Below are 14,556 nucleotides of genomic sequence, written 5' to 3'. Positions count from 1 at the left end.
AGGATGAAACTTTTTTGTCTGTGCTTCCAAGCAACACTTTGGACCTAGACTCCCCGCGGTGTATTTCCTGCGGGCTGCTCCCCTGTGGTCATGTCATGGCTAAATGCCATATTCATTTAATGCTGCTCCATGCCATCCCTCTGGACGTGAACGTTCCAGAGCTTGCATAACTTTACCTTGGTCTGTTTTATCATTCATTCAACAGGCCTTTATTTATATATTCTCTTTCTCAGATGATAAATGGCTCAAGGAATTTAATTAGAGCTATGGGATGAGAAGGGGCCTGATGAATCTGATACTTTGTGGCTCTCATACACAAATCAAAGGTGAAAGTGTGTGTGTGGAAGATAGTGGAGCAGGGAGATGTCATTACCACAAATGGCGTGATGTGCCTGTCAGGCTTGGTGGAATTAACTCACTCATTTTGATTTCAACAGCTGAGGGAGCCACTCCGCTCAGGGAAATCACTAATCTGTATGCAGGTCATTTGTGGACACGACAGGAACCGGAGCAGAAAATGATTCCATACTCACAAGAGCCTGGGCCAGACAATTTACTGTAATGAGTTGATATTCCTACTAGTCCTTCAGAAATTACATATGAAAATATTTCCACTCTGAAATACTTCCAGAGAATATTTTGGAATGAAGCTTTAAGGAGATGGGTACACAGGTGCAACAAATGTCTCTTGAGGTTACAACACTTTGGATAAAAATAGAGTCTTATTTGTGGAGAAGTGCCATCAAAATGTTTGTTCTTTGAGAGCTGACAAAGCTAGGGTGGTTATGTATTTTGGGTAACGGCTAACAATACTGATGTAAACTGGTCATTTTTGATATAAAAAAAAAAAATCCCTTGGACCTTATGGGACTACACAAAAATGAAGCCATTCTGAAGAAGAGTTCACACAAAAATGAAAGTTCTGCCATTATTTTCTCACCCTCATCTCATTCCAAATCTTGTATGCTGTTATTTGTTCTGTGAAACACAAAGTAAAAGTTTTTGAAGAACTGTTATACAGTTCTTGCCATATGAATAATAATAATAAAAAAAGCACAATAAAAGTCCCCCGGTGGTAACTATGTAGTGTCATTGTTTGGCAAAAATAGGTGTCTACTGCCCTGGAAAAATACCAGCATACCTACATTGTTGGAAAGACATCAGGGTGAGCAAATAATAGAATTTTCAGTTTCTGGTGAATTATTCCTTGAAAAGTGCATACATTTTGCATTGACATTTAATTCAAATAATAATAGCACACAGCAATAGTAGATCTATAGCAATAGTAGTCATTCCTACTGAAATGCAATTGTACACAATGGTTATTATCCTTTGAATCAACCCCTACAACAAAGCCTGCAGCTAATGAATGTGTTGGCATACAACCGCTGACATAAATGTGTCTGTCAGGACCTCTAAGGAAAGGGAAAATTAGTTGTTTCATTTCTTATTCATTAAATAAGTCTTCCCATTGCAGTGTAACACAAAGCAGGATCCTTGATTTTATATGCATTCTCCACACATTACCATTTCCACAGCTGTCCCAACGGATTATCCAGACAAAAACAAGTCTGGTGGAATCAAACTATGGCAGACTGTTAATAACAAAATCATTTCAGTGGAAACCCACAAACTGCCAAACCTGCAGAGTAAATGTGCAACCTAGTAAGGTATGTGAGGGCTTGCTTTGCGATAAAGACATCCGGTGGGACATAAACAAACCTGTTGCTATGTTCCACCATACATTTTGCAATGACATACACCACTTATATACAACATAGTACAATAACTTTGTATTCTATTGTGTGTGTCATGTTTACTAATGTTTTGGCCATGTAATTCCTTGTTTATCACACCAGTAAGCTTCTTCAGTGAATCTCTCCCGCATCGGCATCAGCTTTGTGATTTAGAGAGCACACTCAATACTGTAAAACATTCATTCTTTTTTTTCAGCGTTTGATGCTTGCCCGCAGCTTTGAAGTAGCACTCCAAATCCTAATTAATATAGCAGATTGTCTAGCAGCACACAGAATGTGACAGTCTGGAACTCTCAACAACAAGAAAATGTTTGCACTCATTTCGTTATACAGGATCATTCATAATCTTTCTTTTCAAAAGAGTAAAGTTAATGCTTAATTTTACTTTGTGGCTCATAAACTGGCAACAGTTCGTCTTTAGGCATCTTTGCATCCAACAGACTCTCCCTCTATTGTTTACCATCTGTGTATTGTTTTTGTCCAGATGTAATGGAATCACCTCACATTAGTTCTGTTTATTCTGACGCTCAACACATTTTCACTTGGACGGCGATTAGACCTGAAGTGATGTTCTTATGGCTTCTAGAACAAAAGGTCACAATTATGGCCTGACGGCTCTCATGCCCACTGACTTGTGATAAATGAGACTGGTATTATAATGAAGAGACCCAACTTTGGGGAGAGATAGCAAAAGGTCAAATGACTGTCAGGCCAGTGCAGGTATGTGGGGTTGGAGGGTGACAAGCACCATTAATTATGAAGTGGGACAATCAGTTTAGATTGGAGGAGAAGCAACTAAGACAAAGTTTTTGATGTCAAGGATAATCCACCCCATTCATAAAATATAATGAAATATAGACTCACATATTTGCTATTCAAATGTATTTTCATGAATATAACCTCATTTGTACTATGTGCGAAATACTAACTGTGTTAATTAAAATACATGTTCTTTGCAATATAAAATAATTGGCTGTCCTGACTTTGTCCTAAAGCCAAAATAATTAAGTATATATTAAGTTGGCAGTGCATCTTTTTTCTATCAACTCTTAGAGCAATGTTAGATTATATACCCGAAGAGAGTCATTTTATAGCATTTTTCACAATAAATACTGTTCCAAAGCAGCTTTACAGAGAATATTGCCTATCTGCCCCCATTGAGCAAGATGAAGGCAACAAACACAACGGGAAAGTAAGATACAGTACAAATACAAACTCTTCTTTAAAGTATGTACACTACATGTATTGTACAGAGAAATAAAAAATGTCTCTTAATAGAGTACAATAATAATCATGACTGTTTCCTTTACGAAAGTAGAATGAAATGTAATTAAATATTAAGGGCCAGATTTACTAACAGAGAGTATTCAAATGAAACAACACGTTTTACTAACGTTTGTGCTCGTCAAATTACTTGCATTTGCGCCATTATTTAACGCCCCAAAAAAGCATGTCTTAAACTATTTTGTGCTTGAAATGGCTGCAATTATTGTTGCTAGGAGAAGGCACCACAGAGAACAGAGAGAAGGGTAGAAGGGAGAAGATTTTTCCAAACGCATTCATTTATTTGGAAAGAACACATTCTCTGAACATATCGTTTGCCAAGCCATGTTATTTTTAATTTGGTTCAGGAAATAAATGACGAGTTGAAACTCTCAAGAAGGAGTCACACAATCCCAGCTCTATCAAAACTTAATGTAAACCTTTATTTTTTTAACCTTGGTTCTTTGCAACGTACTGTGGCTTATTTATTCTTTATTCTTTATTTGTGACTGTGCGCTGCGCTTGGTATATTGCGTTGGTCGATATGTAAATGAGATGTTGCTTCTGTGTTTTTTTAATTTGTGCGTTGTTAGTAAATCACTTGCAGGGGGGGGGGGGCGTCTGCTGACCCCAGTTTGAAAGCATTAAGAAATTCTGAGCTCTTTTTGAATGTTTTCAAACAAATATAAAGTCATCACTTTGAGTTTTTTATACAATGCGATGACATTTTAAGGAAGTCTCTGTCATGCAGCGCACAGATGCCCACATTTATATTGCTCATGGATCATTTACTGAGTTAGCCCAGGTCACATTGATCAGCGCTGTGTGGAGGTTTGTGCAGACTTTAGTGGGGTCAGTGCACTTAAAGGCTGGCCTGTTGAAACGGCTGGAGTAAATTAGCTGGACGTTTATAGGGCTAGAATCAGACATCAAAGCTGGAATAGATAATGAGGCCATTAGTCTTCCTACCTCAAATCACTCCAAAGAAGGTCTTTTTCACATACACACGCTGATGCATAGGCACATATTTTGATTGGACTGCTCACACAGAATAGTTTTAATTGTGGCAAATGTTCGAAATGGTAATTGATTCTGAGCTATTTATGCACCATTTAAGATGCAGTGACTCTCACACCTCAGAAACCCTGTCAAACTTCTGCATTCAAGTTCTGTCAGAAATTCTGCATTAAGGTTATATTTACCAATCTATAACCCAGGAAACATTTACACCTAAATAACATTCAGTGAGACTGCATATTAAATGCATATCCTCCATTAGGCAAACCCATTATCAGCATTCGCTCTGACAGTAAAATCCCAAAAAATGACCTCCAGGGATTTTTTTTTTTCAAGCATAAGATTTAATGTACTATAATTAATGTATTAATGATATGATCTGATTTCAAAATTACCCCTTTTTGGAGGCTAATTCAGACTGTAATGGCAAAGAACATTTATGAAACAGCTGTTGAGCTGTCAACAAACTCTGGCCTCACTCGCTTTTTGTTGTTGCTGTGTTAAAAGGATCCATCCTGTAAATGTCTCCTGCACAGTAAATCAAGACCTCCTGCCCCCAAAACACACTACTGAAAATATATGATATGAAATATCAGATGGCTTTTAACCATAATGTGATAAGCATTTTTCCTCATGGGTTGCATGGGTCAGATGGAAAATTAAACCACGTATGCAAGTATCCAGCAGCCTTTGGGGGCATCTGTACAACTGCTAGGATGACTTACTGTATAAAGCCGAAGAAATCCCTGAAAGTTTGTGGACCATGAGGGTGTGATTATGTGTCTCTCCTCACATTCAATTCCTGTGGTTCCTGCTGCCAGCTTCTACAGTGCCAGAACCTCATAATCCTTGTTAAAGTATCTCAAAGCTGACTTTGACCTCCATCCAAACCACAGTGGGATCGGCGGCATTCCATCAATGAATAATGAATAATTCTGGCATTAATTTAAGGGCTGATTCTATGAATTGTGGCTGCTGCTGTAAGGTTCTGTTCCCACTCATCAGAGCTGTTTAGGATTAAATTACAGTGGGATTGTGTTAAGAGTGCTAAAGAAGACTGTTAAGTCCAGTATTTATTCGAATGGATTATATATTAAATATCAATTAACAATATTACAGTAGATATACAGGTATTCATGGTTCAGAAGTGACCACTATTGTAGCTGCAATATATTGCTTGGTCAATATGTTATACATCTTCTTTGATACATTACTTTTTTTTTCCACAGGAGTACCAGATTGACATAATATTTGCGCAGACGTGGACAGACAGCCGACTCAGATATAACAGCACTATGAAAATATTGACTTTGAACAGTAATATGGTTGGACTCATTTGGCTACCAGACACTATCTTCAGAAATTCTAAGAACGCAGATTCACATTGGATTACTACACCAAATCAGCTCCTTAGAATATGGAATGATGGGAAAATACTTTACACTTTGAGGTAAGCCATTTTAATAATCTGATATTTGATTGTGAAAGTAAATTAATAAAAATACAATGTTATTTAAGATTAAAGGTTTTAACAAAACTAAGCACTTGTGGAGAAAAAAATATCTGTAGCAAGATCTTTTATGGTGAATTAAAACATTTTCTTATATTATACTTATAGTATAAGAATATCGTTTTTTTAGTTTTTTAAGACATTTGAAATAAAAAGTCAAGAAGCATTTCTTTACTGAAATGTCTTTACTGTTAATGTGACAGTGGGTCACTGATTTTCAGTGTCTTTATTGAAAATGTTTTTGTTTGCTACTTTTTATGTTTAGCTGCAAGATAAAAAAAAAGTAAATATATGCATATTTTGTTGCAGAACACAATCAATTTTCAGTCTTGTCGATTTAAATAAGGATCACCCTGATAAGGCCACCAGAGGAAAAAAGTCAATTTTTAAAACCCTCAAGCTTTTGACAAGGTCATCATAACAACACTGTATGAAAGGTACAAGAGAAAAACTATTTGCAAAACAGGATAAAATAATAAAGCAGACAGTAGGTCAGCGTCAGTGTTCTAGTTTCAGGATTCTTGCAACAGAGCGTAAAGTAGTACTTGTGATATTTGTTTACTTTAATCAGTACTATTAAGTAAGCTAAATACTTTACATTATATAAATAAATATATATAATTTTATATATTCAAAATTATAGTTTGCGTAATGTCTAAAGAAAACTGTGGAGCAGTGATTCTCATCTCTGGCCCTTGAGGTCACTCTCCTGCTGAGTTTAGCTCCAACCCAGTAACTTTTTATCAATCCTGCCCTTAGAAAAGTGTAGTAAAAGTGTAGTAACAATGTTTTTTTTTGTTGTTGTTGTTTGTTTGTTTGTTTTTTTTTTTTTTTTTTTGGCGTATTGATTACCATTTGTATGATTACAGTTTTACACAAATACCATAGTTAAGCTATGGTAAGTGTAGCAAAACTATGGTTAATTTGTGGTTACAATGGTTTAACTGTAGTAACCATGTGGTTTTATTGGTCCCGCTTCATATTCAGTGGACTTAACTACTACAGTATGTACTTTAATTTCATTTGATACAGTACAATGCACTTATTTTGTATATACATGTTTTTACATTGTGCTTACATTTTAAAACATCAATAGCCGCAAAAGAGTTTTTGCAATACAGTATGAACACAATAAGTACATTGTACAAGTATTAAATTATACTATTGTACAAGTACATATTGTAGTAGTTAAGGCCACCTAATAAAAAGTGGGACCATTCTGTTTATAGTAAAACCATTACTAATTTTTGCAAGGGCTTACAACGCCTGTGGCCTGCAGTTGATTACTGAAGAACAGAATTTTGACTTGTTCCTCATTTTGTAAAAAAGAAAAGAACATGTGTTTAAAGTAATACACTTGCAGTGGAGACCCAACAAGATATCTGGAGGGAAATGTCAAGATGTTTGTGGTTGTTCTTCTCATTTTTTCAAGCTTTTAAACATAGCAACAAATCATTTTTAAGTGTATAATGATAAAAAGTCAAATGAAATTGAATTCTAAAGTAATATTTTTAGTTGAATACTAACACATACAGTATGCAACAAAGAGTATGTATATTTAAATATTTCACTTACACATGAATTTTTGACTAGATACTTTAGGCTGTTGAGCAAAATTCGGACACAACATCCTTTTCTCTGTACTTTTAACACCCCTTTTCGTTCCAAAACCTCTGTTCCTAAATATGATTTCCAGTGCCTTTAATCAGCTATCCAGACTGAGAAGATGTCACTTTGACATTTTTAGGCACCTCTATTTCAGATTAGGTCATCTCTTTCAAAGTCCTTGATGAAATATCAGGAGCTGGGATGAATTTAGGTCCACAGTTACAAATTTCCAGCAAAAAACGTCAGCAGTCACTGCCAAAGGCATTATGTCAACAAGTATTCTCTGAGACAGCAAAACACAGTTCTGTTCTGATAAATAATATTTATAACATTTGATGGGTCTGGGATGGGTCTGTGTTTTGATCGGAACATTAAAGGCTTTGGAAATGTGACCAAAATCAGCAAATTCAAACTCTCATTGACATCCGCCTGTCCTCTGACTTAGTGATCAAATTCGATGGGTCTGTTCTGGTCTGGTGGGACTCAGCAAATTCGAACTCTCATTGACATCCGCCTGTCCTCTTATCCGAATAGCCTAGTTTGGTTCAGTGGTTGGTATTTGTGATGGATCTGTTCAATAAGACTCTAGGCTAGGTTTGACCACAATTAGACCAGAAACTGCCTGTGATGTCATATATTATTTAGCAGCCCATTGCAAATGGGGCTTGTGAACAAACTTTTGGAAACCATGCATGGGCAGCAGCAGAGTCCTCTGGTTAATCTTTTAAAAGGGCCAATTCACACTGTGAATGAACTTCACAACAACCTCTTACACTGTCTTGATTTTTTGGTCAAACAAAGTGCTTATGATTAGAATGGCAGCTGCAATAAACAGTCCATTTAGGAAACGACTGCCTCCTCTCTTGAGAACCATAAAAAAACATTATTTACTTCTTGTTGATGCAAGGAAAACTTTTAATTAAATGGCTTGGAGATAGATCTCTGTTATATGGGGACTAGGTGACAATGGTACTGTCTTATTAAATTTCAAGTTATTCAATAAAATGTGAAAAGAACCTCTAAATTCCACTGGGGTTCGTGGAAGTACTCATGTCTATTGTTAATGTGTTGACTGCCACTTAAAAGTTTTTTAAAAGTTTGTTTATTTATTGTGATAATTTATTCTAATATTTAACAGATTATAATACTTATACTTATTTGGTTTTTTTTATTTGGGATGGGATTTTATGTGATTGTTTTCTCAAAGTTGTGTATTTTCTAGTTAATTAGATCTTTGTTATTTTTTTGAAAACCCATTAAGATATTTTTGATCTTGATTGTGTAAGGATCCTTGCTGTCTATGAATTCATCAAAAATATCTTCATTTGTGTTCTGGAGAAGAATGAAGATCTTACAGGTTTGGAACGACATGAGGGTGAGTGATTGATGACAGAATTTTCATTTTTGGGTGAACTATTCCTTTAACATTTATAGATATTATTTATTTATTGCTTTTATGTAAATTAATTTATTTATGCATAATTTATATAGATTTCATTTGATATATCTGTTAACTATAAGAATTTATTCTAATACTTAAATTGATGTACTCGTATTAACATTTATAGATTCTATTTTTTTTTTGTTCTTTTAAATAATTTAACAATTATCCTGTTGTGTTAAAAAATTGCTTTAAAAATTGCATAAATGATCACAATAGTGTTAAGAAGAACATATCTAACACCTCACAATTTCCTTTCTCCATTTATTTTTTAATAAAACACCACAGAGAGTGAATGTGCTTACACCACTGTAGACATTACTAATGAGAGCCCTAATGCTAATTACAGTATACTGTATGTCTCGTTATAAATACATATGTATCATCACGGCAGACTGAGGTGCACAAGAGAAAGCATCGTTTGCTTATTGCAAACTAACACTGTAAGCAAATGGTTCATACATTTTCTTCAGCAGTGTCATCTACACCAACAGAGCCCAAAGCTCATAGTTAACAACATAAAGTAACAAAATGCATAAAATCTGTCTTTCTTATTTGAATTACACTGTCAAGCTAACAATTCCAACTTTGATTCAAAGTGAAAGTGGAAATATGAAAAATCTGGGCTTGTCACAAGAAACTAGTCAACTGTTGTCTTTTCATACGTCTGAAACTACTGCTGCAGATTTCCAAATATAGTCAGATGAGTGGGTGTCCACTGAAGCCGACTCTGCCCTAGTTATTCAAATCGGGACACCCAAACACACACTGCTACATTGCTTGTCATGTCCTATTCAAGCTGTCCCTTCAGAAAAGCTCACCCCAATGAGAACAACAGCAAGATCAAGACCTTGTCTGCTCATGTACAATCATGATTTAAAAGACATGTGTTCAAATACATACAGTATACTGAAAGCTGGCATTAACTTGGCAAAGAACATTGAAGCACCTTCACACAAGCAAGAGTTACATTGTACTGAATATCAAGTCTGATATTCAGGACAAAACAACATGATTGCTTTCATACTGCTGTTATACAACAACTATAAAGACATTCATATTACATAACATACACTACTATTCATCAATTAATTTTCGGGTTGGTATGTTTTTTTTTTTTTTGAAAGTCACTAATGTTAAGCAAAATACAGTAAAAAGAATAATATTGTAAATATGATGTTTTCTATTTTAATATATTTTACATTTATAATTGATTTATGTGATGAATTTTCAGTGTCTTCAGTGTCACATGATCCTTCAGAAATATGCTGGTTTGGTGCTGAAGTAACGTTTCATAATATTTTGTTAAGTGCTGCTTAATTTTTTGTCAATGCTATGATTCATTTTTAATAGAAAAAAACTGCATTTGTTTTCTTGGTTTATTTTTTGTATTGTTGCTTTTAGTCAATTTAAGGCATCCTTGATGAATGCAAGTATTAATTTATTTCTCAAAAAAATAAAAATAAAAAAATAAAACTGAACTTTTGAACAGATGTGTAGTAGGTAGTAAGTTATTTTTCCCCTTTTCAGTGCTTTTTTAAGAAAGATCTGTATTCTTGGAACACCACTTGTCCTATCAAATTAGAGAAACAAATGTAACTGTTGTCTAAAGCCATTTAATGAATGTTTTTCCGTTTTGTGTACGTAGTTAGTATTCGCCTTAGGCCCAAACATTTTAATACTTTCTTTTTCATATAACTTTCCAGACCTGTGCTAAATATACTTTCAGATTCACAAGTGCTAATGAAGGTGGAGTTAAAGCAATGACAAAAACAACAACATACGAACAGAGAACAAGTGGTGAAGTATTTTTGGGAAAACAGCTACTTGGTTAATGTGTCTCAGGCAGAGCAATGGCCTATTCAGGTATCTCTCAGCTGCCTGAAGACCAGAGCGTCTATTTGGACCAGAGGAAATTTCACAGGCCAGTGGAGAGACTACATCATGCTGTCTCCAGCGCTCCGTGAAATATTTCCTTGGCAACAGGAGAAACAGCACTGATGCTGAGGGGCAAATTCTGCGGATAAAGCCAATCTGGAACAAAGGCTAACTAGATGCTGCCATATGGAGCTCATGATCGATATTCAGTGACACAGCAGACATGCAGCAGTGGTATTTAGGAGAAGTGTGAAGGGAAAAGGGTAGTGCAGACTACGAAATGTCACTCTCTATTTTAATTGCAGTCTTCGGAGCTTTGAAGTAAACAATGCTGGAATTCGTGAGTGCTGTACACTTTCTGAGCTGCAACATGCAGGTCTGAGCTCAGAAATGAGAAATTTGATTTGCCATACCTCTCCATAATACTTACTGTGTGCTGTCGGGACATTTGTTTACCAATACAGCAGTATCTACCATGATGGCTTCTTTGTTGCATATTTGCAAAGGCTAAGGTTGCTACAGTAAGCCAATTATCCACTGATGCTATGTTACTCACTGAAGCAAGGGATTGTGTTTAAACAGCCAACAGAGCGGTGTGTATCTACTTGTCTATTCATTTCAAATGCTCTAGAACCAATCCATCATTTTGTCTTGCAGCAGTTGAAATTACCTAATCTAATTATTTACCCTTAAATGATGCATATTAGTACTTCAAAGGTACATGTTAGTACTTGAAATCTACATATTACTACTTTAAAGTGAAAGTGAAAGTCGTGACATTTGCCAAGTATGGTAACCCATACTCGGAATTGGTGCTCTGCATTTAACCCATCCAAGTGCACACAAACAGCAGTGAGAAGTGAACACACCATGAACACACACCTAGAGCAGTGGGCAGCTATATATCCAGCACCCGGGGAGCAACTGGGGGTTCAGTGCCTTGCTCAAGGGCACTTCAGTCATGGGTATTGAGGGTGGAAGAGAGCACTGTTCATTCACTCCCTCCCACCTACAACTCCTGCCAGCACTGAGACTCGAACCTGCGACCCTCGGGTTGCAAGTCCAAATCTCTAACCATTAGGCCACAGCTGTCCCCTCTTTTTTCTTAGAGTCAAGTGGAAAAAATATACCAAGAAAGTTAATTTTAATGCTTTTAAGACTAGGGATCATGCACATTATCTAGTACAATACAATGAAATATTAGCAATTGATGTGTTGCTTATTTAATCAGAATACATGTTACTGGAGATTTATTTATTTGTTTTGTTTTGTTTTTATATAACTCAAGTATGCTAACTACAGCCAAACTACTGGTAACAGAAGAATAACATGTCTGTGTCATATTAACAGTGTCATCCTTATTCATGCTATATGGTTAATAAGCATGCAGTCATCACAGCTGTGGTTCATTATATTCTTCCTGTGGGAGATAATAATTAAAACTTTAAATCCTACACTAATGTATGAAACAGATGCTTCACACGTCAGTGACTTCACCTGAGCGTCACACACTGGGCTGTCACACAGAACCGAAAAGAGAATTAAACCTTATTCAGAGACATGTCAAACAAGCTTAATCTAACTGCCAATTTCTCATCCTGGAAATTAAAAGTTAAATAAGCAGAAAACATTATTTGTCAGCCCTCATAAGGGCAACAGCTGATCATAAAATATCATGAATCAACATGCATTTATCTAGCATAAGTAGCAAAAAAAAAAAAAAAAAAAAATAGCACAAGTAAAACAGGGGATTTAGATATTTCACTTAAAGCAAATGCATTTTGCTTTCTGCATTATATTGTACAGAAATGTCTGTTGCATTGTAACTATATGTTGCTTTTTCTGTTCATAGATTGACCATAAATGCAGAGTGCCAGCTTCAACTGCATAACTTTCCTATGGATGAACACTCCTGCCCCCTCATCTTCTCCAGCTGTGAGTATCTCTTCTCTTTATGCTCCACGTATTCACAACTTTATATTTCCATTTCCTTTAAAGACCCTTTTTCTTCTTTGGTTTGAATGTATTGGTTGTCATTTGTTCTGTTGTACTAGACAACCTTAAGCATTCATGCACAGTAGTATCAACATGCATTGTGAAATGCTTCATGTGAAGTATATCAACACAGTCTTGCATAAGATCTTTTTTGAATGGTCAAAGCATTTCTCACTCAGTCGCCTTTCATGCTGGAAATGTTCAGTTTAGATGAAACAATATAGCCTAGAATGTCTTTGAAATGTACACATATCTTCAGGAACAAGTGGGAAATGATCTGAAAATTCACTTTAGCCATTGATTTCAATGGATGTTTTTATTATACCACTTCTTTTTTTCAGAACAACAAAACCAATACTTTTCTATTTTCAAAAAATAGCGGTTAACAGAACTTACCACAAAAGCAATTCAAGCTATGACAAATATTTCACATGTGAAAGAAGTCTTTACATTGGAGTCACACCAGCAAAAAAATAAATAAATAAAAAAGTAGTCTAATTTTTAAAGTGGAGAAATTGAAAAACTAAATTATAAACATTTTGGCAAAAAAAATTCTAACATAACATATGTACTTCAGGTGAAAAAAATAAGGGTAAAATAACCCCTTTAACAGAGAAATACAATCAGAAGTGATATTTAGCCTGTAAAATTAGATTTTATGTACAATATTGCTAGTGCACTTTTCTGAAGGCAGACATGGCATTGTTGTAGTGAATGTATCACCGCTAATTAGGATGCTTTATGATGTAATATCTAATTTTTGCTCTCCATATATTCTCTTATATTGAAAGTAGGCCATGGATTTCATTGTATATATACACCAAGGGCAGGGATTGGGCTGGTAATTACTCTGCGTGTCCGACAGGCTCTTGAAGGCTGGCTTCATTAGCAGGGTGTCATGAATGACATTACTCAAGGGTCATGGGTAATAGGTGATGCATCTGTGGTGTTAAGAATCCAGGCAAAGAGGGACGTACTGTAGGTAAATTGGAAAAGTTTGTGTCCTTGTGTAATGTGTTTTCTCACTTCTGTTTCTCACTCAGCTTCTATCCCCCTAATACACATCAGGGCTCTCTGGTCTTCTCAAAAGTGTTTTTTTGTTTGTTTTTTGTTTTTTTTTTTGTTTTTTTTTCATACTCACTTGTGGAGCCATGCTCAGAAAGTCAACACCTATTTACAGAAAGCTATGTTTTATGTCACACCCATTTTCAACAGTAATCTTATTAGAGTTTGTGTGGCAAGCACTAACTAAAGGCGTTCTTCTAAAAATCAATGTTTCGTTGAGAGAGAGCTATTATAATAAATGTTTTTACGGTTGTTTAATAAATGGCTGCATAAAAGAAAACATAGGAAGTTCAAATTCAGAGTATTATTTTAACTAGCCTAATTATTGATAGTTGCCTTTGTACTGCATGGCATGAAAACATTTGTTTATGTGTATTTACTCATAGCTGATAATAACTTTGATTTTGTAAGCTCTCTTGGCCCTGACTGTATTGAGACTTGAAGAACTGAAGAAAGTCCTACCTCTAAAAATATTTTGGGTTGCACTTTCAGTATCATTTTATTGAGACTTTTGATCTCAGGCTTGGTTAAGTTCTTTTAGAAAATAGTTTGTGACATTGTTGACATTTCTTCCTCCCCAAGAGCTACTAAAACAGGTTCCAGGGGCACTTGGAAAGATTTTGATTTTGCTGTGTTAAATATATAGAGCAGACTATGACTCTGCAAGAGCATTTTTTACTTGTCTCATTCAAAGTGAATCATTTTAATAATAGTCATTGTTATGCTAATGATAAAGCTAAGTAGTATCCAGTATCATTTGAGTTCAATGAAACAGATTTCTGCTTTGGTGTCAGTGAAGGGGTACTTAATTCTTACTGATGGTGCTGTGAGCAATACAAAAATGGCTGCTCTTGAGAGAAAATAAACATCTGAAAAGCAAGAGACATAAGCTAAAGTCTCTTTTGGTCTGTATTTAAATGTATTGACTCAATCAAACATTAATTCATTATGTGTTATTCCTACTTTCCTTAAACTTTCAGTTTTTTATATACACTATTAATTTATCTCATAATTAGTAAATT

The 14,556-nt window shown here is 35.3% G+C and overlaps 1 protein-coding gene across 4 annotated transcripts in view; it reads left to right on the top strand.

The window, feature by feature from the left end:
• LOC109089388 (gamma-aminobutyric acid receptor subunit gamma-3-like) overlaps positions 1–14,556 on the top strand; it is a 108,659-nt gene that overhangs the window by 64,783 nt on the left and 29,320 nt on the right. For all 4 annotated transcript variants that reach the window (XM_042726141.1, XM_042726139.1, XM_042726138.1 and 1 more), the window contains 2 exons: positions 5,267–5,487; positions 12,327–12,409. In XM_042726141.1, coding sequence (XP_042582075.1) covers positions 5,267–5,487; positions 12,327–12,409 — 304 coding nt within the window. The remainder of the gene's footprint in view (positions 1–5,266; positions 5,488–12,326; positions 12,410–14,556) is intronic.

Source organism: Cyprinus carpio, chromosome B6 (assembly GCF_018340385.1).
Source record: "Cyprinus carpio isolate SPL01 chromosome B6, ASM1834038v1, whole genome shotgun sequence".
Lineage (NCBI taxonomy): Eukaryota > Metazoa > Chordata > Actinopteri > Cypriniformes > Cyprinidae > Cyprinus > Cyprinus carpio.
This window is presented reverse-complemented; position numbering and strand designations above follow the sequence as displayed.